The sequence below is a fragment of the Mercurialis annua genome, linkage group LG6 (assembly GCF_937616625.2).
Source record: "Mercurialis annua linkage group LG6, ddMerAnnu1.2, whole genome shotgun sequence".
Taxonomy (NCBI): Eukaryota; Viridiplantae; Streptophyta; class Magnoliopsida; order Malpighiales; family Euphorbiaceae; genus Mercurialis; species Mercurialis annua.
This window is the reverse complement of record NC_065575.1, coordinates 5534584-5561462: the sequence shown is the minus strand read 5'-3', so window position 1 is coordinate 5561462 and position 26879 is coordinate 5534584. Positions and strand designations below refer to the sequence as shown.

Below are 26879 nucleotides of genomic sequence, written 5' to 3'. Positions count from 1 at the left end.
ATCTTATTAGTAAACTAAACATAATTAATAGTAAAATTTAATCACGGTTTAGTTTAGTTTTTAGTTTATTATTTATAAATATGAATATAAATTATATTTAATGAGATGATTATAATTTTTTGGCCAAATCCATCAAAACGATAAATTGAAGTAGAAGGACCTATTGAAAAAAAAAGTAAAAAATAGAGGGATCTGAGTACGAGGCCTAATTTTTTGGTAATGGATTAATAATAAGATGCCATAAACGCCAAATAGTCCCAACAAGTCTACTATATTTGTCCACCACAAGAATATTCCAACCCAACCCAACCTTACATACCTGCCAAATTTTCAAATTTAGTTAATCTTAATTATCATCACCATCAACTAAATTCTCTTATAGTGCTTTAAACCACAACTCTCTCACAGTTTTCTTCTTCAAGCTGCCCCATCATTTTGGTACTCTATAATTTAACTCACTTTTCAATTTTTACTGTTTCTCACTTAGGACTAAACTGCAAGAATTCTTTGCTTTCTGCACTTTATTTTGATGAAAAAGATTGTTTCTTTGGACTGCAAAATCCTCTGCTTTCTTGGGTTCCTTTTATTTTGTTGAAAAGACTCTTCTTTTGAACTGAAACTAATATCTTGGTTGGGTGCCTTTCATATTTGTAGAAAATATTTTAATTTGTTGAATTGCCAGAATTCTCTGCTTTGTTCTTATTATTTGTTGGTTTCTTTGATGTTATGTTGATTTTGTTTATTGAAACTTTTCTTGCAGGGTGCTTGAAACTGTTTAAAAGTTAAAGAAATGTCTCTATATGGGGGTGTTTCAGCATTAAAATTAAGCTGGCATAGTGATATTTTAGACACTAGGAATTTGCAGTCAACCCTCAGGTGTGGTTATGCTACATGTTCTAATCAAACCAATGTACTAGCATTTAGAGGTAGTGAATCTATGGGCCATGCTTTGAGAAATGCTTCTAAAACAAGATACAGGAGTACTTCTAGTGGCCCTTTGAAGGTTTGTTTTTCTTGTTGTGATCTTCTAGCATCACTTGCAATGTTTTTTCTTATATATAAAACCATGAAAGTTACATATTATTTGATGATGCAGGTAGTTTGTGTGGACTATCCTAGACCAGACATTGATAACACTGTGAATTTCTTGGAGGCTGCCTACTTATCGTCATCCTTTCGCTCTTCTCCTCGTCCAGATAAACCATTGAAGGTTGTAATCGCTGGTGCAGGTGATGATGATCCTGTTCAATTTTCTTTTCTTTTGTCCTATTGATTGCACCTTTTCTTATGTTATAAAGTTATTACGGATATTAGTACCTATGATGGGTGGGTGTGGACTATCCTAAAGTAGATATCTTGAATTTCGCTGCGGTGAAATGGGTTGGTGAGCAATGGCATATACCAAATATGGAGAAGCTTTATATGCAATCAATAATCTTGCTCTGGCAAAATAAAAAAATGCACGATTTCAATTCTTAGCATGTTGACTCTAAATTCCTGCATGTATAAATTGTATCATCGACAGAATCTGAATTGCCTTATTAAGGTCTTTCAACTTATGGCTTGTTTTGCTCAGATATTAACAAATAGACATTGACTAGTTTCAGCAACTTGAGCATTTGATGCTTCATAGCACTTATAAGAATGCCCTCCTACGTTTTTTTTTCATTGCCTCTTCATTTAAAATCTTGTTACTGAGTATATCTTGTCCGCATATTGCAGGATTGGCTGGTTTGTCAACTGCGAAGTATTTGGCAGATGCAGGGCACAAGCCTATATTGCTGGAAGCAAGAGATGTTCTAGGTGGAAAGGTTTTTGTGTTGCCCACTATTTCTTTAATAAGTTATAAGCAAACTCTGGCTATGCAAATAAATAATCTGCGTAGGTTCAAAGTGATAATGCAAATTTGTTTGGAAATTTTACAGCTTTAGGTCAATTCTTATTGTTGTTTCATATATGGTTGGTGTTTGTGGTGTTCATATGAGTGTATCCCTTCTATAATTTAGATAAAGTAAGTGATAAACTCTAATCTGCAAGTACTTCCCTTTTAATCTCTATATTCTCAACCATTTCTTCCCTGCTCCCTATTCTTGTTTTATGTTTTAGCTCCCACCTTAGTTTTTGTATCCTCTTTCTCCTTACCATTTTCTCTATATTCTCTTTCGTATTTATGTTCTTGTAGCGCTATTCTTATTGTTCTATTGTAGTTCTCTACTCTTTCTTGTCTATTTACTCTATATTAGCATGCCTCTGTTGCCTCATTTTCTGATATTCCACATGCTAGTTCTGTTTATTGCCATTTGTAATTTACACTGAGCCTAAATAGAAGTGTGTTCTTGAATAATTCCATATCATTTTTTAAATTTATTGTTAGCCTCTTAGAGTTTGAGGCTTTTACGATGTTTACTTAGAACTCTGGGTTGAATTGCTGAAGTAGATAACAACTGCAATACTATAATACTTGTTCTGAAGTACATTATTATTTTCTCTTTTTTTCTACTTGAAATGATCATAAGGTCTTATATTTTGATGTGGTATGTTTTGATTGACTGGTATATGGTTTAGGTGGCTGCATGGAAAGATGACGATGGGGACTGGTATGAGACAGGCTTGCATATATTCTGTAAGTCTTAGAGCTTTCTTTCTCTTTTTAGGGGAAAAGGGAAGTTTTTGTTGTTAAAGTGGGAAATCCCACATTGGTTGTGTGTGTGAGTGGACATGTGTTTATATATTAGTTGGGCACCTCCACTTAATACCAATTGGTTTTAAGATGGAATCTAACATGGTATCAGAGTCTTGTCCATTCACACAATTTGAGTTTGACCCGGCCCACGTGAGATTTACGTGAGGGGGGACTTTGTTGCTCGGCCCGTACACGCTATGCGTGAGGGGGAGTGTTAAAGTGGGAAATCCCACATTGGTTGTGTGTGTGAGTGGACATGTGTTTATATATTGATTGGGCACCTCCACTTAATACCAATTGGTTTTAAGATGGAATCTAACATGGTATCGGAGCCTTGTCCATTCACACAATTTGAGTTTGGCCCGGCCCACGTGAGATTTACGTGATGGGGGACTTTGTTGCTCGGCCCGTACACGCTACGCGTGAGGGGGAGTGTTAAAGTGGGAAATCCCACATTAGTTGTGTGTGTGTGAGTGGACATGTGTTTATATATTAGTTGGGCACCTCCACTTAATACCAATTGGTTTTAAGATGGAATCTAACATTTGTCACTTCTTTTTACTTTTTTTCTTATTTTATTGATCCGACTAGTGAAATTCTTGTTAGTCCAAATGCCTTAATAAGTTCTGTTGCATGTTCACTTGTTGATGATGCTATGATGCATCATTTACCTTAATTGTTCAGTAATTTGGCATTAATGAGCAGGATTGTATCTAATTTTTTTGGGTTTCTTTTGCTGCTCTTACTGAACCTCTTTTATCTGATTTGCAAGTTGGAGCATACCCAAATGTACAGTGCCTGTTTGGAGAACTTGGTATAAATGATAGGTTACAGTGGAAGGAGCATTCTATGATATTTGCAATGCCAAACAAGCCAGGAGAATTTAGCCGATTTGATTTCCCAGATGTTCTTCCTGCACCATTAAATGGTAAGCAAATTATACACACCTAGATGTATGCATTACTTCCCCGGCAGAAAAACATGGGCTTCAGTCCAATACAATTGGGATGCAAACAATAGGGAACATGTTGGTCGAGGCCATTGTCTCTAAATTTTTTCAAAATAACCCATAAGCTTGACATAAAGTCCCAGCAAGGAAAAGTACAAAGTCATGAGCTTTTATGCATAAATTCATAACATTATGGTTTAATTACCCTGAAAATATGACTTACAAATCCGTGAAATATAAGCTGTATGTTCTTTTCCCTATGAATGTAAAAAATTATTTGCATCGGCTGGAATATAACAAATGTCTGCTTGAAGTACTGCTCTACATACTATGTTACGGATGCACTTGCTGCTTTACTTTATTATTTCATTTGCATTTATTTTATGCCACTTATTGCTTCAGAGTTCAGATGTTTTCTATGGTTTTAATTGCAGGGATATGGGCAATTCTGAAAAACAATGAGATGCTGACTTGGCCAGAAAAAGTGAAATTTGCAATAGGCCTCCTGCCAGCAATAGTTGGCGGACAGGCTTATGTTGAGGCTCAAGATGGGTTGAGTGTTCAAGAGTGGATGAGAAAGCAGGTGAGCTTTAGCAGACCAATATTTGCAATTATAATATCTGAATTTTTAGTTGATATTAAAACCCATGAACTTGGCTTGTCCTGTTATACATATGAAATTTAGCTAAGAGTTGATGCTATTTAAATTGATCAAACTAGAGTACTGGTGCATAGAACAAAGGACGCAGTCTTGCATAAGCTTTAACTATGAACTATTGGCCTGTCGAGTACTTATAAATGCAAAATGTTTTCCCTATTATTTGATACTAGCTCTTACAACTTAAAAAACATGTTACACTGTTTACTTTGAAATTTGTGGATGTTGCATATAAATGTGCAGTTGGTTAAGATTTCTGCAATTGATGCATGCCGATACATTTGTCTAACTCTTGCTGCCTGGCAAGGCTTTTTTTTCTTTCTTTTATCTTTTTGTTTCTTCAAATCAGTGCTGCATTAGCTTTATTAGTACAGAGGACATCATTTGCATTTGGAGAAGAGGCTTATACAATGAACTAATATTAGTGTGCGACTGTGCGTTCTTTAGATATGATTTTTATGGGTCTATTTATGTAGCAATCAGAATAAAATTAGTTCAAATTACGAATTAGGATTTTTCCTACGAGTAGTAGTAAAATAGAATGGATATTACAGATGTTTCAAAGAAAACCTATGACTGACTTTTTCTATATTTTTTGATTGTTAGGGTGTGCCTGATAGAGTGACAAAGGAGGTGTTTATTGCCATGTCAAAGGCTTTAAATTTTATCAACCCTGAGGAACTTTCAATGCAATGCATATTGATCGCGTTGAACAGATTTCTTCAGGTATGATTGCTGTTCTTTCTTATCAGGTCCATTTTACTATGAGATCTCCATATTTTGCTGGATAGAAAATTTTCATTTACATTTTCTAAGCATACTTGAAATTTTATTTTAAGCGTGTTGCTGTTGGAACTTGGAAGTTGTTCCTTATTTCTTCATATGATTTTTAGATACAAATTGGCAATCTTCAAGTAAAATGCTAATTCTACTATAACTTCAGGCAATCTGATACACTGATCATAATTTTATTTTGTCTTACTATTACACGCTAATTTCGAATACTAATGTTCTTCTAGCTTGTTTTCTGCTTCTTGAGTTTTAGTTGCTTGGCATTGCTGTACAATCACTGAACTATCTTAACTTCATTAGGATTGTTGGTAATATAATTTACAGGAGAAACATGGTTCAAAGATGGCTTTCTTAGATGGAAACCCCCCAGAGAGACTCTGTATGCCAATTGTTGAGCACATTCAGTCTCTGGGTGGTGAAGTCAGGCTAAATTCACGAATCAAGAAAATTGAATTAAATGATGACGGAACAGTGAAGAACTTTTTACTAACTAGTGGGGATATAATTGAAGGGGATGTACATGTCTTTGCCACTCCAGGTATAACTTGACATCCCTATCATAATATTATCTGTTGTACCTTTCTTGGTTCATTTTTCTCTAATAGCATTGTCCTATTTCGCTCCATCAGTTGATATCCTGAAGCTTCTTTTGCCTGATAGCTGGAAAGAGATTCCATACTTCAAGAAACTGGAGAAATTGGTTGGAGTTCCTGTCATTAATGTCCACATATGGTCAGTAATATATCATTTGCCGTTAAAAATTAACATATTGCTAACCATTTTTTTATGTGCGTGTCTGCTCATATATGTTATTTTGACAAATATTTTGATCGATTTGTGGCCTGCTATGAAATAATTTTACAAGTTGGGAAGTTAGTGCGGTTATTAGAGTGATCTTGTTAGATGATTTGGTGATATGTGTTTCATCAATTGTATTTTCACATTTGCACATCATTTAACTCATGGTAATAGGAGTGTGCAAAACTCGAATCAAACTGAACAACTGAAGGAATTGACAAATTCGATTTTGTTCGCTTTGGTATTATAAAAAAGAAAATGGTTTTGGGTTCGGTTCTATAAATTCAGTTCACTTTTGGTACAAACAGTAAAAACCAACAAAACTGAATGTTCAAAAATTAAAAATCAAAATTTCAGTTTGGTTCAATTCAGTTCAAACCAGATGCACACCCCTACATGGAAATACGATGAGTATTGGATTAATGCTAGCCACACCTTTTCATGTTTGTATATCATTGTCATAGAATTTTCATGGTTGCATAATAGTCCACTTAGAGAAAATTCTCTTGTTTCAGGTTTGACAGGAAACTAAAGAATACATATGATCACCTACTTTTTAGCAGGTGCTGCTCTTATTATTTATGTATTTGTTTTTTATCTTGTTTAAGCACTTCTTCTGAATATCTTGCTACTACTTTCCTACAAACTTGTTATAATTTTCAAGATTTTAAAAAATATATATTGTTTTATCGAGTTTAGATTCTTAAAACTATTGGAGTGCACATTAAACTTTCTACTGATTGAACTTTTTCTATTATGATATGCAGAAGCCCCCTTCTTAGTGTTTATGCTGATATGTCGGTTACATGCAAGGTAAAATTGCAGTTCTTAATATACACCTAAACGCTTGCACGTGCGCAAACACCACACAGAACAAATGCATGCATACATTGTGCAATTTATGCTGAGATATTTAAGATCTTGACAATGTTTTGTCGAGATGACAGTCATCTATTATTTTCCACAATGTACTTATAATACTCGACAAGAAGAATATTTTTGAAGTGTACTTGCCAATTTAAGAACACACATGCATTTCGTTTGTATCTGAGTTGTGTTTTGATACAGAAATGGTGAATGCATGTATGCTTGCTATACAATTAAACAACAAACTTTCAGAAACTTCAATGTCCCTATAATTTTTTGTACTAGATTAAATTCTTTATCAGATAAGTGTTAATTGCAATTCAATGTTAAATACAGGAATATTATAATCCAAATCAATCTATGCTGGAGTTAGTTTTTGCACCTGCAGAAGAATGGATATCCCGCAGCGATGAAGAAATCATTGATGCTACAATGACGGAACTAGCAAAACTCTTCCCTGATGAAATATCTGCAGATCAAAGCAAAGCGAAAATCTTGAAATATCATGTTGTCAAAACACCCAGGTAAAATCATGTCGATCCGCTTTTTATTTTCTCTCCTTTTATTCAATCCTCATTTTTAAAGTTGAACTAGTGCAAATGATTGGTTAGTTTGGTCTTCATTCCCCCCTACTGACGTCTACCCGAAATTTCTCAGGTCTGTTTACAAAACTGTCCCGAACTGTGAACCTTGCCGTCCCTTGCAAAGATCTCCCTTAGAGGGCTTCTATTTAGCTGGTGACTACACAAAACAAAAATATTTGGCTTCAATGGAAGGTGCTGTTCTTTCTGGGAAGTTTTGTGCACAGGCCATCGTCCAGGTACTTTGCTGCTCGAACTTGAGCCGTCCTCTATGTTATTTAATATATTATTTATGTCATACAGAAACAGAAATGCTAAAACAAGGAATGCCGAAATGGAAAATGGCGAAAAATAGATCATACTATAGAGTTTCGGAGTTCCAAAAGCGTTTTTGCAAATGGAAACAAAACGCCAGAAATTTCCATGCAACATAGCGCATGCTAACCTTGACAAGATTTGTTAGCATGTTTTGCTAAATGCTAGAGCATCATAAGCAAAGATGAAACTATACATTTAAACCGTATTCATTATGCCTCCGTAAATACTTATTGCTTATTTCTTGTGCTCGTCGTATGCAGGATTATGAGTTGCTGGCCGCTCGAGGGCAAAAAAAGCTGGCTGAGTTAACAATTAGTTAACCATGTCAACAAAGCTTCAGTGATGTTACGATTTTTTTTAATATGTATGCTGCAATTTGTATAGAGTGAATATTCTCATTTAATGGATTTGAACTCCTTCCTTGCAAATTCACTACCATTATTATTGGCTGTGAAAGTGCATGCGATTGGCTATATGACATCTTTATAGGATTTACTCTTTTACAAAGCTGAAAACTAAAGAAAAACGAAAGAAATTGTAACATCTAATATCAAAACGTTGGGTGATTTGAACAATTTATTACGGGATTGGGATTCTCTCAAGTTAAAATGAATTTGCGGGGTCATGGTCACGATCTAATGAACGGTGTAGATAAAAAAAAAATCTTTAATCAAATTAATCTAAGCTGAACGGTGTACATCGTAAACATGCCCCCTCAAGTTTAAATGAATTTGTGGGAATCTCAATCTTTTATTACGATTAGAATATAACAATTTATTTTTTGTTTAATTTCGTATTAGCTTCCCAACAATTTCTTATTCCGAAAATTTTGTATTTTTTGTTTAATTTCGTATCGGAAAGTGATTGTATGATCTTATTATGATGGCTGTTTATGTAGTATCTTATGGTTCTTAATGTGAACTACAATTTTAAAAATAAGAATAATTACGAGGCGGCGTTTTATGGTCAGAAGTCGCAGCTTTTTATCCTTTTATAAAACTTCAAATTCATTTTCACAAACGCAATAGTGAATTCTTAAATGATTTAGTGACACTGACGAATTCCATAATATTGAATACCTTACAATTATATTAACTTTCAATTGTTCTTATTTTTCTTATGCACTTACTTATTTAATTCTATAATCTATTAATTTTCTTCTCACAAGTAATTTTTTAAAAATTACTCAAATTGAAATACAACTCAAAAAAAAAATTGAGACAAAAAGTACAAAAAAACTTCTAGTTTTTCTAATACTCTTTAAACTTTTTTTGGGTACAATAAAATCCTCGTTGTTTCAAAACTGAATAATTAAACTCTCTAAATTTTTTAAATCGGACAAATAAACCTTTAGTTAAATATGAAAGTTAAAAGTTATATCTATCAGCATAAATTTAAAAAATGACCTTAATATTTTTATTATTTTTCAAATTAATCCTTCAAGTATCTTTTATTAAAAAAACTTTATAATAGGGGCTCAATTGAGTAACTTTACAAATGATTACCGACTTGATGTCTGACTATATATATTTATCTTGTCTACATCAACAAACTGGTGCCCACATCTCCAAACTAGTAACTGTTTTATAAAAAAATTACAATTCGATGGCTGCTTTAATACTCTTTATAATTCGGTAACTGTTTTGTAAAAAGTATACAGTACGCTAACCATTTTATAACTTTTTATAATTCGATAAATGTTGTGTTAAAATGTTATAGTTCGGTAATCAGAAAAATATTTAACCTTATGTTTTTCCTTGTAATTAATGTGATATTTAATGATTTGTTATCATATTTATTAATGTCATGTGTCACACAATAAATAAATGGTTCATAATTTTACGTGGCAAACTTAGTTCATATAAAAATTTCTCATGAAATTGAGGGGAATCCTGATGTGAAATGATGTCATTGGTTCATGAATTTTTATTGGGTTAAGAGGAAACAATCATGTGAAGATCTCACACAACTTTGCCTACAATCGCTCCCCCCACATCTTGTACTTCAATTTAGAGTGAATGATGATATGGAGTCACTACAAGGAATTATGTATATGACAACAAATATTTTGTAGCTGATTTTTTTTTGCTGGTAAAAAATATTTTGTAGCATTAATTTTAAAAATTTATGCCATTAGTTAAGTTATAGCAGCATATTATAGTAAATTTTATTACCAATTATTTAAGGCAACGTTTTATTAGCAGTAACATGCCACATTTTTTTGCTATATGTTAATAGTAACAATTTTAGTACTATTAGCAGTAAAAATATTTGCTGCTAATTCTAGTACTTCTTGTAGTGAGTGATGTTATTAGTGTGTGATTTTTAATTAGAGAGATTTTTTTTACTTGTTGCCGAGATGATTTCTTGTTTTTGTTGTTGTGCACCATGCGGTATAGTGTAATTAGTGCATACGTTTCAATTGAAAACAAAATCACTTGTTTGTTGTTTCTCTTTGTCATGCAACAATTATATAAGTTCGTATGCTGTCAAATTTCCCCTTTTCTTATTATAAATTCGTATACGTTTCAATAGCCGTTGCGTCATAAATTTATGATGAATTAGTGGCACACTCACGAGACCTGATAATTTTCGTCACTAAACAAACAAATTTTAATTTATAGTAAAAAAATTCACTTTTTTTATGTAGATGATTTATTAAAATTACTACTATTGTAGCTTCAATTAATATTTTAAATGGAATTATTATGAAAAGATACTTGCAAAATTAATATAGCTTACTCATTAACAAAAAAATTGGCCAAAGGAACATAATATATAAGAACCGGCTACTTTCAGTGTTTATAAATATATAAAATACCGTATAAGATTACATATATAAATTAAATATTATTTAAAATTGCAACAACCCATATAAATTGGATTCATTTTTCTATTAGCCTAAATTCAATGTCTTTATTTTGATGAGTGACTTAATTTTTTAATATAATTATTTTTCTTTCTTTCAAAAAAGCAGTTATTTGATATGATTACATATTTTATTTTTATTTGTCAACTATCTTTGTCCCTTTAGCTAATAAGTCATGGCAAATCATTGAGGAAATACCGTTCAACAAACTATATGATACTTTTGTCACAAAAGACAAAAATATTGAATTTAAATATTTCATTCTTTGTTGTGCACAATAATCGCATCTCTTCGGTAGGGTTATAAATAAATGGCCAAATGTCTTAAAAAGGCCAAACCTTTCATAAAAATTTCACAAAAATTCTGACCTTTCAATTTTGTCGATTTTGGCCAAAAATAAATTATTTAATTTCAATTGTGGCCAACTCTCAGATTGATTTCAATTTGCCTATGTGGCGCCTATGTGACGCATATGTGGCATGCTAAATATTGAAAGATCAGGACTTTTGTGAAACAAAATAATCCATTTTTGGCCAAAATCGACAAAATTGAAAGGTCAGGACTTTTGTGAAACCAAATAATCAGTTTTTGGCCAAAATCGACAAAATTAAAAGGTTAGGACTTTTGTGAAACTTTTGTGAAAGGTTTGGCCTTTTTACAATATTTGGCCTAAATAAATTGATTAGGTCGTTAATATTTTTATCTTGTTTGAACTTTGAATTACAATTTATTATAAATTAATATTAAATCATTACTAATAATCATTATATTTAATAAAAATAATAATTATAAATATAGTTTTAATGATAGTAAATTAAAAAATTACGTTTTCCTGATTCAGATCAAACCAAACTGAAATTTTTGTTCACTGAACTAAAAAACCATAATCTGAACTAAAAATATTTTGTTTTGAATTTTATAGAGGTGGTTCCGGTAATTTATAACCGAACCAAACCAAACCAAACTGAGCTCACCCCTAATTTCAATGTTTTTAAAATTTTCACGCTTCAAAACACAAACATAAATTATTAAAAATAGACTTAAGGTCTGAAAAACTACCGACCTTTCAAATTTTTTTCAATAACACCCTCACCTTGTAATTTTTTCAATAGCACCCTATTTTGTATTTTTGGCTTTGAATAGCACTCTAAATTAAAAACGTTAGATGATTTTATTACCATAAGGATGAAAATTTTCAAAAAAACTAAATTCAAGGTGAAATCATACTTTTTTCTACTTGGACACTTTTAAACAAGACTTTTAACTTAAAAAAAAATTCAAATAAGTCCTCCATAAATGAGTTTAATTTGTTGATTTATGGTGCTATTGAAAGTCAAAAATACAAATAGGATAAAATTGACTGTTTTACAAGGTCGGGGTGCTATTGAAAGCCAAAAATACGAAATAGGGTGATATTGAAGAAATTACAAAGTGAGGGTGCAATTGAAAAAAAATTGAAAGGTCGGTAGTTTTTCAGACCTTAAGCCTTAAAAATATGATAGGCAATAAATGGCAAACAATAGAACTAGAAGAGCTTAATGTGCTCTTTCTGAGAAATTTAAACAATTGCTTAACCTTTGGCCAATTTAAAAATTTCACACAACTTGGTTAGATTGCACCTTATAAATATTGCTTCCTCAACGTTGAATTTAAGTATCAAATAATTAGCTATGAAAAATTCTAAAAAAATGAGACATGAACATGGAACCCGTAACTTATCTCTATCTTTATCATCATATTTCTTCAACTTTCTTACAGTTATTCATCTCTTGCAATTCACCCTAATCAATGGAGCTTTTTCCATTATACCCAAGCTTAGTAACGAAACAGACAGGCTAGCTTTACTACAATTCAAGGCTCGAATAACCGATGATCCTCTCGGCGTCATGAGTTCGTGGAACAACTCCTATCATTTCTGCCGGTGGTACGGTATTACATGCGGGAGTAAACATCAGAGAGTGACGATCTTAGACCTAAGAACCCTAAAACTCTCAGGTTCGATATCACCACATATCGGCAACTTAAGCTTTTTACGCGAATTATATCTCGAAAATAATGCCTTCCGTTCCGAGATCCCTCCCCAAATCGGCCGTTTACGTAGACTGCAAGTATTGTTTCTTCCCAATAACTTGATCACCGGTAAAATTCCTACAAACTTATCTTCTTGTTCTAATCTTGAATCTCTTGTTTTACGTAGCAACAATCTTGAAGGTGATATTCCATTAGAGCTAATCAATTTGACGAAGCTTAGAGTAATCAGTTTGGGAACAAACAATCTGACCGGAACAATTTCTCCATCTCTTGCAAATCTGTCATTTCTTGAGACATTCATTGCTTCCGAAAACAAACTTCATGGAGTTTTACCTGAATCCTGGGGGAATTTGATAAGTTTAAGAACTTTAGGGCTTGCTATTAATCAACTCTCTGGTTTAATCCCTTCTTCCATCTTCAATATCTCGTTGATTCAGGCTATAGACTTAGGCACGAATGACTTCCATGGATTTCTTCCCGTGAGCTTAGTCGACTCTGTACCGCAAATCGAATATCTTTCGCTTTCTTCTAATCAATTCACCGGTTCAATTCCGACTTCCATTTCAAACGCTTCAAATCTTGAACTCTTTCAAGTGAACTCAAATAATCTTACCGGAGCTGTCCCTTCTCTTGAAAAGTTGAATAAACTTGTAGTTTTAGGGTTGAGTCATAACCATTTGGGAAGCGGTAAAGCTGACGACTTATCGTTTCTGTTCCACCTGACCAACGCCACCGTTTTAAAGCAGTTATTCATAAACGATAATAACTACGGCGGAGAGCTGCCAGATTACATAGCCAACTTCTCGAAGACGATAACGACCATTAACTTTGCTCGAAATCGAATACATGGACAGATTCCGAACGAGATTGACCTTCTGTTTAACCTAAAAGTTTTCACTGCCTCAGAGAATTTACTCTCAGGTAAAATTCCTTCCACCATTGGAAAGGTTATGAATTTACAGAAACTTCATTTACGACATAACAATTTCGGTGGAACCATTCCATTTTCTGTTGGAAACTTGACGAATTTGATTGAACTTCGTCTACAATACAACGATCTTCAAGGCATGATCCCTTCGAGCATCGGAAATTGCTCGAATTTATTAGAGTTAGCTCTTCATCACAACAATCTTACCGGTCCTATACCTCGACAGATATTCAGAATTTCTTCTTTAACACGGGGTTTGTATTTATCTTTCAATCGTTTGAACGGGTCGCTTGCAGATGAAGTAAGCAACTTAAAACAATTAGGAATGATATTTCTTGAACATAACTTAATATCCGATGAGATTCCTACTGGTCTTGGAAGTTGTATTAGTCTAGTAACGCTTTCATTGAGTAATAACTTCTTTCAAGGGTCAATTCCTTCTTCTTTAAGTTCATTGAGAGGCCTTACGGTTTTAGATCTTTCTTACAACAATTTGTCGGGACAGATTCCACAGTTTTTGGAGGGTTTTATTTTACTACAGTGGTTGAATCTATCTTATAATGATTTTGAAGGTATAGTTCCGACAAAAGGAATCTTTGAAAATGGAACTGTAATAAATCTACAAGGAAACAATAAATTATGTGGTGGGATTAGTGATTTAGGCCTTTCGGCTTGCGAATCTGAAGAACCGAAAAGCGTAAAAGAGAAAAGAAGAAAAGTAATTATAGTTTCGGTATCTATAAGTGCATCGTTACTACTTGCCGCGTGTTTACTTATTTGGTTGTCGAGAAAAAGAAAAGAAATTTCTATAATATTAAGCTCTTTTGAGAATGAGATGTTAAGGTTGACTTATCAGAATCTTCTTAAAGCGACTAATGAATTTTCTTCGGAGAATTTAATTGGTTCAGGTGGATTTGGATCGGTGTATAAAGGAGTTCTTGAGCAAGACGGACTTATAATTGCAGTCAAAGTGGTTAATCTTATGCATCGAGGAGCGTCGAAAAGTTTTCTAGCTGAATGCGAAGTGCTAAGGAACGTCAGACATCGAAATCTCGTCAAAGTGCTCACTACTTGTTCTGGTGTAGATTATCGTGGCAATGATTTTAAAGCTTTGGTCTATGAGTTCATGGATAACGGAAACTTACACGATTGGTTACATCCGACTTATCAAAAGAATTTAAATATTGATCAAAGATTAAATATTGCGATAGATGTAGCTTCTGCACTAGAGTATCTCCACAACCATTCTGGAACACTACCGATTGTTCATTGTGATCTAAAACCAAGTAATATTCTTCTCGATAAGGAAATGACTGCTCATGTAGGGGATTTCGGGTTGGTCAAGTTTCTTTCTTCAGAAATATCACAATCTTCTACTGGTCAAAGCAACTCTCTTAGAGCAATAGGAACGATTGGTTATTGTCCTCCAGGTAATTAATCTTTAATTAGTTTTATTTTATAACCTTGTTAATTTTTTTTTCCAAGTTTACGATCATGATTAGGATCAAATATTTTCCGACTAAATCAAACCGACATGATAACTTGGTGAAGCATTAAGTTATAATATGTACTTCCATATCAACTGTCATGATGTCATATTCTTAAAATGAAAACAATATTTTTAAGAAATATGCTTCAACACAGTTCTCATTATAGTTTAATTTCGTCTGAAAATATTGATGTACTTTGTTCTAAATGAAAATAAGAGATTAGGTATTAAAAAGACACTAATTGAGATTTCAGTGACAATTTAAAATAGGTGACAAAATTTAGAGTTGACCAATATGGATCTTCATAGGAAGTACAGTAGCAATTGCTCCTATTATAAATTTAACATTTTAAATAATGCTATTAGTATAAGATTTAATGACATAATCTTATTAGCTCTAGAAACTTACATATCTTTATAAAATCATAAATAGAATTTTTAAAGTTTATCTGTATTTTCATAAATGTTATAAAAATAATTGAATATAAAATTTATCTGTATTTTCATCAATGTTATAAACTTATACTTTTATAAGGAGATACACTTACCTAATAATTTATGATTTCTATGTTTCAGAATATGGCTTAGGAACTGATGCTTCAACATCAGGTGATGTATTTAGCTTTGGCATACTTTTGTTAGAAATGTTCACGGGAAAGAGACCAACTGACGACATATTTAAAGACGGGCTAAGTCTCCACAATTTTGTCGAGAGAGCTTTGCCTGAACAAGTAATTCCAATTATAGATCCCAATTTGCAACTCAGAGAAGACGCAAATCATATACTTATCGAGTGCTTGATCTCAATATTTGAAATTGGAATTTCATGTTCTTCTGAATCACCACAAGAGCGATTAAATATTGATGACGTTGTTGCTCAACTATCTTCTATCAGAAGAAAAGTTTTGGGTACTCGACCTCGTCGGGGAATCGGAGAAGTTGCAAGCACAAGCCAAATGACACCAAGTAAACAATGCGGGTTATTAGCCAAAATGGTATCCAACCTTCGCACCTTGTATTAAAATGGTACCAAACCTTTAATTTGTATGAAAATAGTACCCAACCTTCTAACGTTTGTATCAAAATGGTTTTTTAAACAATTTCCGGCCACTTTTGATGACGTGGCAACCAGAAAACTAATTTTTTTATATTTTTGCCACATCCTATGACAAATAAAATTTTATATAATTTAAAAAATTAAAACGAACTCTTATTTTACATCAATAAAAAATTATTTTTCTGGTTACCACGTCATCAAAAAAGGCTGAAAAATGTCTAAAAAACCATTTTGAAACAAATGTTAGAAGGTTGGATACTATTTTGATACAAATTAAAGGTTGGGTACCATTTTGATACAATGTGCGAAGGTTGGATACCATTTTGGCTAATAACCCAAACAATGCTAATTTTTTTTAAAAAATGTTATAGCTCATATTTGGGATATTAAACCAATATTGACGCTGCAAATTTCTCTAATAATATGGGTATACTTGTTAGAATAAATGATAATTGTCGTGTGGGCAATGACGGAGGGAGGGGGAGGTATGGGAGTGTCATTGCCCCCTCCAAATTTTCAAAATTGTTATAATTAGTATCAAGTTTTTTAATTTTTACAATTCCCCCCCCCCCCCCCCAATTCTTAAAATTGCCTACTTTATATATTACATAGTGTATTTTGGCCCTCCTATGTATTATAGCTCATACTTGACCTATACGTTAAACGTTAGGGGTTTATTTGACCCTTTTCCCTCAATTTTATAAATATTCGCGGTAGAAGTAATATATGAGATATATGGCAAATGCCTCATGTGAGATTCAATTTCATTTTTAGAATTTAATCAATTACTTTCTAACTTGTTTGGATGAAATTTCAATGGAAAAATCAGAAATCTTTCAAATTACCGAACTTTTAATTGTTGTGGGACTAAGTACTATACTTGTGAATTTGGATTCGATACTGATTTTTCTCAATTTTTATGGGAGGACGACTGGAGGCCAAAATCTTTTCGCTCTATGGACGCTTGGTGGAAGCATGAAAATTTCTGACCGACTTTTTCTATATTTTTTGATTGTTAGGGTGTTCCTGATAGAGTGACGAAGGAAGTGTTTATCGCCATGTCAAAGGCATTAAATTTTATCAACCCTGAGGAACTTTCAATGCAATGCATATTGATCGCGTTGAACAGATTTCTTCAGGTATGATTGCTGTTATCAGGTCCATTTTATTATGAAATCTCCATATCTCATTTGCTGGATAGAAAATTTTCATTTACATTGTCTAAGCATACTTGAAATTTTACTTTAAGCGTGTTGCTGTTGGAACTTGGAAGTTGTTCCGTATTTCTTCATATGATTTTTAAATAAAAATTGGCAATCTTCAAGTAAAATGCTAATTCTACTATAATTTCAGACAATCTGATAAAATGAACATAAGTTTTTTTTGTCTTACTATTACACGCTAATTTCGAATACTAATGTTCTTCTAGCTTGTTTTCTGCTTCTTGAGTTTTAGTTGCATGGCATTGCTGTACAATCATTGAACTATCTTAACTTGATTAGGATTGGTGGTAATATAATTTTCCAAATAATTGCCTCTTAAAAATTTATTTTCCGGATAGTGCCTCCCCACCCAATCCGCAATTATGAGCAATTTATAATTGCGGATTCATTTAATCACCTGATTAACGCATAATCAGGTGATTAAATAATTCCCACACGGGAATCAACTGATTCCCATGTGGAAATCAATGACCACTGACTCAGTCAGTGGACATTGATTGCCATGTGAGAATCAATGACCACTGTCCGTGGTCATTTTTCCCACATGGGAATCAGTGATTTGCTGGGAATCAATGATTGTGTCCGCAATTCTATAAATTGGGTGTGCAACCAGCACACCCAAACGACAAAAGTCACTGCCAAAATCACAATACTTTCTTCTCTTCTTCCCTCCCCAGTTTTTTACATTTTTTTTATTAAAAAAAAATTTTACCCAAAATTTTCTCAGTTTAAATTTGCGGTTTTGTAATTTTGGAATATCGGAGAAATGTGTTGCAATATTACAACCGCACAGCGTATTATTTTATGCATTATTTTTCTGAGGACTACAAGAGGTTAAAAATTAGTTCAAACTAAAAAAATCTCATAATTTAAAAAATTTAGTTTAGTTGTAAAATTCTAGGGATTAATCAAATATAGAAAAATATTAGGATTTTTAGTATTTTATTGTCGAATTGTTAAATATGTAAAGATTTATTATAATTTAAAATAATGTTATAATTAAATAAAAATTAGTTGCATTTTAATGGCATGATAGGGATTAGTCTAATTTAGGGAAATATTATAAATTCAAAATTGTTATAATTATTTATTAGGTTTTTTTGTATTTTTTTGTTGAAATATTAAATATGTAAAAATTTATTATAATTTAGAATAAAGTTATAATTTAAAGATTTTAGCATATATAAAAATTAGTTGCATTTTAATAAAATGTGAGGGATTAATCTAATTTAGGGAAATATTATAAATTCATAATTATTTAGGATTTTTTTGTATTTTATTGTCAAAATATTAAATATGTAAAAATTTATTATAATTTAGAATAATGTTATAATTTAAATAATTTTATATAATTATAAAAATTATTTGCATTTTAATAACATGTTAGGGATTAGTCTAATTTAGAGAAATATTATAAATTTATAATTATTATAATTATTTATTGTAAGTAAAATATCGTTAAAAATGCTATACATTTGAAATTGCTAGCATAATTTGTGAACAAATACTAAAAATAGATAATTTAATTTTTGTTAAAAAATGTGTAGTAATGACGACACTCAATCTATCGTTTCTAATATGGTTCAATGGGCAAATTGTAAACTCTCCCCGTGGAGTAGAATATCACGGTGGTTGTCGAGTAGAGATGCCACTTAGTGTACGAATGAATTTCGAAGAATTGGTTAACATTTGTAAAAGAGCAGTTTGTAGTGGATCGAACTCTACTAACTCATAAGTGGGGATTACACAAATTTTATTAAGACTGCCTAAATTTGTAAAGGGTGAAGAAGATTCGTACGCACTCTTTTTAGTGCAGGACAATAACCACTTATTTGGAATACTAACCGAAGCTGTGAGATGTCAGAATCTACGGATTATGGAGTTCTACGTGGAGTACTGGATTTTGGGTGGAACTGAAATTTTGCTGGAACAATTGGAATTGAGCAATTCGAGTGAGTCAGAGTGGGACTGTGAGTCAGTACGGAGCAGTGATGAAGAAGATGAAGAAAACTTTTACGGGAGCGACGAAGATGATACAGAAGACATCGATGCCGAGTTAGAAGTGGCCAATTTAGGAGAGAACAAACTCAGTACCAGTCGCATCTTCTCGAACACGTTTGCCGTGTAAATGTTGACGATTTTGTTGTTGACTTGAATGAGGGTGAGATCCCCAATTTTACTTGGTAGCCTGGAATGGAGTTTCAAACGGGGATGATCTTCAAAAGCCGCGATGCTGTTCAGACCTGTGCGACCGCTTATTCAATGGCTATGAGGAAGGAGCACCAGTTTCATCGGACCACCCCCAAGACAGTCGTGTTGGTTTGCCGACACAACGAAAGCTGCGGATGGTGGGTGCGGGCCACTAAGCTACAAGCAACTCATACATGGACCCTGACAAAATATAAGGGGCCACACATGTGCAAATATTTTGTGACAGGTCGCGACCATCGGAATTTTGGGGCCAGCCGAATTGCAGACTTTATCAAGGACCAGGTGTTGGAACAACGCGACATACGCATCAAGACACTCTTGGCTTGTATTTGGGAAAGATTTTTTGCAATGCCTACCTATAAAAGACCTTGGTTAGCTAAGGAGAAGGCAATATGCAGTGTTTACGGGAACTGGAATGACTCTTTCGCCGAGGTTTGTAGCTTCATGGCCAATGTGAAGGTCACAAATCCCGGATCATTCTGGCATGCAGAGGGTATGTTTTTAAGCACTATGTTTATGTAATTTTTTCCATGCCAAGACAATTAGTTGCCGACTGTAATTATATGCAAATTCTATTAAACAGGCGATGTAATTTACACAAACCAAATTGAAAACCCTCGAATGAGGATGTTTAGCAGAATGTTTTGGACCTTCTACCCGATGACAACTGTATTTGCTTTTTTAAAACCTGTTTATTCGTCGACGGGACTCATTTGTACGGGAAATATACAATGACCCTGTTGATTGCATCGACAATAGATGGAAACAACCACATAATGCCACTTGCCTTTGCACTTGTCGAATCCGAGAGCGCTGCAAGCTATGAATATTTTTTGAGTCATCTCCGGGAGCATGTTATCAAGCAATGAAAAGTAGCAATTATTTTGGATCGCGCTGGTGGAATAATATCTGTTTTGAAGCGTCCGGAGTGGAATAATATCAGAGGACGGCGTCGACAGCCACCCAGAGTGCCTCCACAGCCTCGTCCAGAGCATGTGTACCCTAACCCAGAGCCCTTATTTTTTCACACCGAGGTGGGGGGACCTCGGACAGACCCCAGGCGGACTATTGGGGAAGACAGCATTACGGTTCAACCTCCGGGGCGACACCCCAGGCATCATATCCACAGGTTTGAGTAAATTTAATATACTATTTCACTTGATTAATGGCTAACACACTACTCTGAGATTTTCTTTGGATTTCAAAAGATGATATCTAAATTAATAATTACCGTGGTTTGTTTTTATCGAGAACTCACCTAAGCTTAACTAGTTATTGGATTGGTGGGATGTATCTGTACTTTGACTTTGAGATTACTTTTGTTCGAATATTGTTCTTTGAATGTGTTTAAGATGCTAGTCCTACGTGGTGTCTAGTATTATTAGAGTTAGGGGTTGAATGAATTTTCAACTTAATTAATGTTTTAGACCCGTCGACTGCTCGTGTTTAAGATGCTAGTCCTACGTGAGTTTGTAGTGCTATTTACCTCTTTATTAAGTACCGCATCATATTTTAGTATTATAAATGTTTTGAACTGTTTTACGGATTATGGATCTGGATTGGAACGAGCTACTCGATAGGCTTGTATCGAGACTGTGTGCACCGGTAAGTACTCTGGAATCGGCAGACTAATGTCTTGCTTACGCTGGTATATGACGAGGATTTGTTCCCGTCCACTCTGGGTTTATCAGTATGTATGTCATACTTAAGCTGGGATCATTTCAATACTGTTATTCCATAATCATATTATATTAGTATAAAAGGTTTTGATTTAAGGATTTTAAAACTTAATAAATGTTAATAGTATTGCGAACTCATCTCAGTATATCTGACCCCGTTGTTTCCCTATTTTCCAGGTTTATTATTTGAGCGAGTCTGCTGATCTCCGATTCTTTATTCCTCGGAGGTTTATTTTAATCAAGTTGTCAAACTAATTTTATTCTTAGACCGCAGTAGTAATTAGAAGTCCTTATTATTATTCAAGTTTGTTTGTCGGATTGGTCTGACTGACTTTATATAATGCTTTGACATTATTATTGTTTAACTTTGGTGATTCATTATTTAATGGAAGTAACTATATTTAAACTGTTAGTTTAATTTGGAGTCTCGGTTGCCACCGAGCATTGGATTTTCTACACATTTATATGAATGGTTGTTTTCCGCAAGGTTTGCTACGGGTTTTGGTACAACCATACCCATACCCTAGCGCCGGTCGCGATCCATGAAATTGGGTCGTGACAAATTTGGTATCAAAGCTTTGGTTTCAAACCAAGGCCATTTGTTTGCTATGTGTTTACTCTGTTAAGTTTGTTATTGAGTCATAGGTACTACTGCGGAATTATGACTCGTGTCTTGTCTTTTGAAACGTCATCTTATGATTTTAAAACTTTCTGCCTACACCGATAGGATTGCGTCAAGTCAGTCATTAATTATGCTTTTATTTTATTATATTGATGTTATTTCACTTGAGTGAATTAATTGCTTTTGATTTCTCGGGAAATCTTATGTTGGTAATTTTTCTTATGTCATACTTGGGTATGATGTTAGTTGCCTTATCTTGATGATGTTGCTTTTCACTTGTGTAATATATTTTGGCTATTATGCTTTAATGATGTTGTTGGCATTAAATTGTTTGAGAGTACTCCTGTTTTTGCCCGAGAGCTTAGATTTTTTTTTAAATATTTGTCAGGCTTGACATTGTTTTGGGTTTAAATGATTTTTGACCGAAAAATCTTTTTCACGATTTGTGAATTACGTTGTTGGCCACGTATTGGTTTTAAATTACTTTAAGAAAATTATTTTTACCTAACTGGTGGTTTGATGCAAAAAGTTAAATGGGTAGTTTGGACACGATATCCTAAAATATTATTTTCACTATCTACAGTAATAATGTTTTTAATCTGATTGGATGTTTTTATTTGACTCGATAGTTTAGTCATTGTTGGACTGTTTGAGTTGCTACCATTTGTTGATCACATAAGATGTTCTATGCTTAATCCTTTGAAATTTATATTGGTTACCTATCTTATTGAGTAATTGTTTTACTGTAAGATGCTCAAGTGTTTATCGGATGTGTGAACAATTCTTGATCTATATTGCTATGTTATTATTATTATATCTCGTGTTTGATTAAGTTAAGCCATATCAGTTTTTGTCCTCGTTGACCTCATTGTGTGGAGTAGCACGTGAGGGTATTTCTCGCTAGTTTTCTTTGGCATAATTTTGGTATTGGTGTCGATGTGCATTTCGAACATTTGTTTTCTTTTACCCTGCGATTAGTTTTGATGTTATAATTGTTTTAGCCGGATCTAGCGTTTGACCCTGGAAATCGAAGTAATTAATTTTCCTATCATTAAATTTGAGGAGCGATTCTCAAGAGCTGTTTGCAGATTCGAATTATGAATCTGTCCTGGTCAGAGGAAGGCGATATGAGTTATATTACTCAGCATCGGTGGAATAATTTTTCTCGTTAGTGTTTGCCTCGTGCGTGGAAATTTCGAGCGTTATGCATTTTTACGTCGGGCTCGTTTGTGATAAATTGTAGTATCAAAATCTTTCGGCTTTTAGCATTCTGGAAAAGAATGTGGAAACTGTGTTATAGGTTGATCAGTGTAGTAATATACTGTGTTCTCTTAGATCGGCGATATACCAAAACTGATAGTGGAGCTGTGAAGGCGGTCGTGTTGCTTTGTTGTCTTTGGAAAATCTTCAATTTGTTCGAGGTAGAATTCGTTGCTAGGTAAAATTTTAGTTCCATTGTTGATGCGAGAGAATTCATTAATGACGATTCCGATTGGTGGATTAAGATAATGGAGGTGGACAAATATATCAAGATGGACGAGTGCACGTCTCACAGAGTGTAATGTCTAAAACATATTTCGAAGAAAAAAATTGATTTCAAATGTTAACTTCTTAAAGAAATTGAAATGTTTTTATCACGTAATTGTGCCCAGACATGTCATGAACATGCATTGAAATGCCATGAATAGGAAACTGCATTGAGCATTGAGTATGATCATTAATTAAAAGAGAAATAAATAATTGATACATGCATTTAGAACATTCGTCACGCCATTAAATTATTAGGGTTGAATGCAACTCTTTGGTGATGAGAGCTGTCATCACCGTGGCGCACAATTATGTAAACTAAATTTTATCAGTGAGATTTTTCAAAAAAAATGTTTTGTTTAAAACTTGCGAGTTATATTGTGAAAATAGTGTTTAAAATGTTATTAATTGGATGCCTCTTTCTTTGTTTAGATAGTTGCTTGGTGATCAACAGGTTAAGACCACTCCTATGATGTTGCAGCTTGCTGATGTAATATCCCTTTTTTTTTTTCTTTATTTATTATTTTTAAATTATTATTTGAAGTCGATTGCGGATTCGTGGTTTGAGTTAATTAATTGGTTTGCTCCATGAATTAATTAAATCCATGAAAGCAATGAAACCCATGCATGCTTTAAGTGTTTTTTTTTATTTAATTAAAATATTTTGGCCCATGAAGTTTAATTTCATTAAAAGCCCATAAGCCCTTGAAAAATGGTAACCTACTATTGCTATTTAATTTTAGCAATGCTGTGACGAAACTCTTTCCCTTAAATACATTAGTCATTTTAAACCTGTTTTGAACCCTAAATCATTCTCTCATAAACTACAAACCCTAACCTTCATTTATATTCCAAAATTCTCTGAATTTCATCGTCCAAATCCATATCTCATTCATTGCAAAGTTTGTACCAAATTGGAATCCGTCTCGTCCCAGCCGTCGTGGACTCAAATCCTCTTCAGATCTACACTTTGTTTTCGTAGAGCGGTATGTTAATCTTTCAGTTTAAGCCGCCGTCGTTTTAACGTTTTCTTGATACCATGGCTATTTTGTTCTTGTGATATTCTGCCATTTTATTCAATTCTAATGTATTGATCATGCTATTCTTCTATGATGTTGTTGATTATCTGAGATCATAGAATTGATTCACCATTGTATCCATAATTTTCTTAGAGCGAATGCGATTTCCTTCCTTCTCTTGGCTGTGTTTTCTTTTGCTAATGCCATTTAGTATTGCCTTGGCTACCATGATTTATTTTTGTTTGATATTTCATGTTTTTTAGGGAGTATAAACTGGTTGTTCATAACAGATTAATTATTTATTGCATTGATCTCTGTATTCGTTTTGTTATCTTGGGTTCAGTGTTGGTTTTCAAATACTTGATGGCCTTCCATAGCACCTGTTGCTTTTAATTTCTTCTTATTATGATGGCGGCAATGTTATTTTTAAACTGTATGATTGAAATTTGGCCATTTTTGGTTTGCATTCTTAGTTTTGATATGACTTGTATTGTGTTCGATTTCTGTGTTCATAGTTCTGGAGATGAATTGCTTGGGTTGTTCAATTTGGGGTTGTGTCACTTTCTAAGTGGCTTGTACTATTGTTTTTCTATTGTTGGGCTTAATATTGAGTTGGCGGAAATGTTATATTTCCAATTTGTTGGAATTGCTTTTCATATTCTAAATATTTGGTTTGTGTCTTTTACCTTGTTTTAATGGTTTTGGATTCCTTATTATCATTTACTAGTTAATTATAATTAATCTAATTATAAATTGTTATTTTTATAGATTTTGAAACCGGACCTTCAATTATCGTTTTTATTTTCTAAATAATTTTGTTAACATTATTTTATAAATAAAAATAATGTTAGTTTCAGTTATAATTTAAATTATTTTGAAATGATATTTATTTTTATCTTTTAAATCGAATAATTACTTGGGTAATTATCGATTTTGTGAATTATGGCTTGTTGTGCCATTTTAGCTAAAATTACGTTTTAACTTTTAGAACGTCTTCTTGACTTATTTCAGTTAAGTGTTTGATTGTAACTTGGGTTACTTGAAGTTATAACTATTGGATTCCGTTTTAAATTTTGATTATTATTTTATCGAAGTTATTTTTGAGAATTATAAAATATGGTTTATAATCGAATATAAATATATTTATTTTATCAAAGTTTTTTTTTGAGAATTATAAACTATGGTTTATATTTTCGATAAATATTTTGGGTCGGGTTAGACTTGGGTCACCCGACATGTGAGGTAGCTTGGTAGTTATCGGTAACTCGGCTAACCCACTATTTGGAAATTGATCTATTTTATTATTTAAATAATATTTTCTGAAACGGATCTTAAAACGGGAACTCAATAGACTTGTAATAATTGTGCACTGTTACCTTTTGGGTATTTTTGTGTTGTTCTGGATTATTTAATTCTGACGTGTTATTTGTGCTAGTCTTATGTGGTGTCTAGTACTCTCTAGAGTTAGGGTCTGTTTTTAATAATTATTTTATTTGTCTAGACCCGACTACTGTTCGTGCTTCAGAGGCGAATCAGGATTAGTGGCTTGTCGGTTATCACGTGGATTAGCAAGCAGTGAGTTTGTACTTACTATTTACCGCTTTATTAAGTAAATTGTTATTTTAATATTAAATATATATACTGTACGTATATTTCGAACTGTTTTTATATTATGGCTTCTAGTTGGAACATGCTACCTAATGGGCATCATTAGGACTGCGTGCGCACCGGTAATGATCTGGAAAAGGTAATTATGGTAATGTGGTAACTCGGTGTGAGCATAGCTCTCGGGACCAAGTAGAGTAACTCGGTGTAGCTCAGCTCTCGGGACTCTGGTATAAGTGTGGTCAGTGGTAACTCGGTGAAGCTCAGCTCTCGGGACCAGACCTGTTGGATTAGGGTTATTATTTAGAATTGTGGATTAGGGTTCCAACTATTAATCGTAATATCGTATTTAAATGTTTTAAACGGTTTTAAAGGTTTTCCACTTAATAAATGTAGATAGTGGTATAAACTCATCTCAGTATATCTGACCCCGTTGTTTTCCCAATTTTCCCCAGGGTTATAATCTGAGAGAGTCTGGTGATCTCCGCATTTACTTTTCCTCGGAGGTTCCTTTTATTTTAATAAACTGTAAAACTGTTTTATTCTTAGACCGCAGTAGTTGACTAGACGTCTTTATTATTATAACAGTTGTTTGTCGGATTGGTCTGACTAGTTATATTGCTCTGGCATGTTATATAATTATTTCGGATTATTTATGTTATGCCTATTTTTAGACTCAGAAGTGGATAAGCATGTTATATTAATTAGTGAATATTATAACTGCTAGATTTAGACTGAAGTCTCGGTTGCCCCCGAGCATTGGTTTTCTGCAGGTTTAATTAAATTGTATGTTATAAGAAAGGCTAGCTACGAGTGTTGGTACTACATTACCTATGCCCTAGCGCCGGTTACGATTCATGAAAATGGGTCGTGACAAACTTGGTATCAGAGCTTTGGTTTCAAACCAAGGCCTTATGCATGTTAATTGTTATGTGTTTTTGGCATGATAAGTTGATATCGTGTCTTAGGAACT

General features: G+C 33.3%; 3 protein-coding genes across 5 annotated transcripts; all 3 read left to right on the top strand.

Annotated features, from left to right (window-relative positions):
- The first annotated feature begins 279 nt into the window (after window positions 1-279).
- LOC126686395 (15-cis-phytoene desaturase, chloroplastic/chromoplastic) lies at window positions 280-8119 on the top strand. Its single transcript, XM_050380436.2, has 15 exons — window positions 280-438; window positions 761-1003; window positions 1097-1229; window positions 1723-1811; window positions 2566-2623; window positions 3456-3611; window positions 4067-4215; window positions 4897-5016; window positions 5407-5620; window positions 5712-5814; window positions 6396-6443; window positions 6648-6693; window positions 7084-7271; window positions 7405-7567; window positions 7907-8119. Exons 2-15 carry the CDS (start codon window positions 791-793, stop codon window positions 7964-7966), a joined length of 1740 nt encoding a protein of 579 aa, XP_050236393.1. The 5' UTR covers window positions 280-438; window positions 761-790; the 3' UTR covers window positions 7967-8119.
- A 4050-nt stretch (window positions 8120-12169) lies between these two features.
- On the top strand, window positions 12170-26522 carry LOC130014504 (probable LRR receptor-like serine/threonine-protein kinase At3g47570). Of its 3 annotated transcripts, none has more exons than XM_056106100.1 (4): window positions 12170-14904; window positions 15540-15929; window positions 17040-17159; window positions 25803-26522. In XM_056106100.1, exons 1-3 carry the CDS (start codon window positions 12186-12188, stop codon window positions 17048-17050), a joined length of 3120 nt encoding a protein of 1039 aa, XP_055962075.1. In that variant the 5' UTR covers window positions 12170-12185; the 3' UTR covers window positions 17051-17159; window positions 25803-26522. The 3 variants fall into 3 exon arrangements, with proteins under 3 accessions (XP_055962075.1, XP_055962076.1, XP_050236384.1); XM_056106101.1 differs by lacking the exon at window positions 25803-26522 and adding an exon at window positions 23715-23772; XM_050380427.2 differs by lacking the exon at window positions 25803-26522 and adding an exon at window positions 21311-21417.
- LOC126686400 (uncharacterized) lies at window positions 18711-20749 on the top strand. The gene is made up of 2 exons (XM_050380441.2): window positions 18711-19947; window positions 20038-20749. Exons 1-2 carry the CDS (start codon window positions 19437-19439, stop codon window positions 20187-20189), a joined length of 663 nt encoding a protein of 220 aa, XP_050236398.1. The 5' UTR covers window positions 18711-19436; the 3' UTR covers window positions 20190-20749.
- Window positions 26523-26879: the final 357 nt, after the last annotated feature.

Coding starts and splice junctions, on each gene's coding strand:
- LOC126686400 (XM_050380441.2), top strand. CDS start 19,437: ATGGAGTTTCAAACGGGGATGATCTTCAAAAGCCGCGATGCTGTTCAG. Junction 19,948..20,037: donor ATCATTCTGGCATGCAGAGG/GTATGTTTTTAA, acceptor TCTATTAAACAG/GCGATGTAATTTACACAAAC.
- LOC126686395 (XM_050380436.2), top strand. CDS start 791: ATGTCTCTATATGGGGGTGTTTCAGCATTAAAATTAAGCTGGCATAGT. Junction 1,004..1,096: donor CTTCTAGTGGCCCTTTGAAG/GTTTGTTTTTCT, acceptor TTGATGATGCAG/GTAGTTTGTGTGGACTATCC. Junction 6,444..6,647: donor GATCACCTACTTTTTAGCAG/GTGCTGCTCTTA, acceptor TATGATATGCAG/AAGCCCCCTTCTTAGTGTTT.
- LOC130014504 (XM_056106100.1), top strand. CDS start 12,186: ATGAAAAATTCTAAAAAAATGAGACATGAACATGGAACCCGTAACTTA. Junction 14,905..15,539: donor GATTGGTTATTGTCCTCCAG/GTAATTAATCTT, acceptor TCTATGTTTCAG/AATATGGCTTAGGAACTGAT.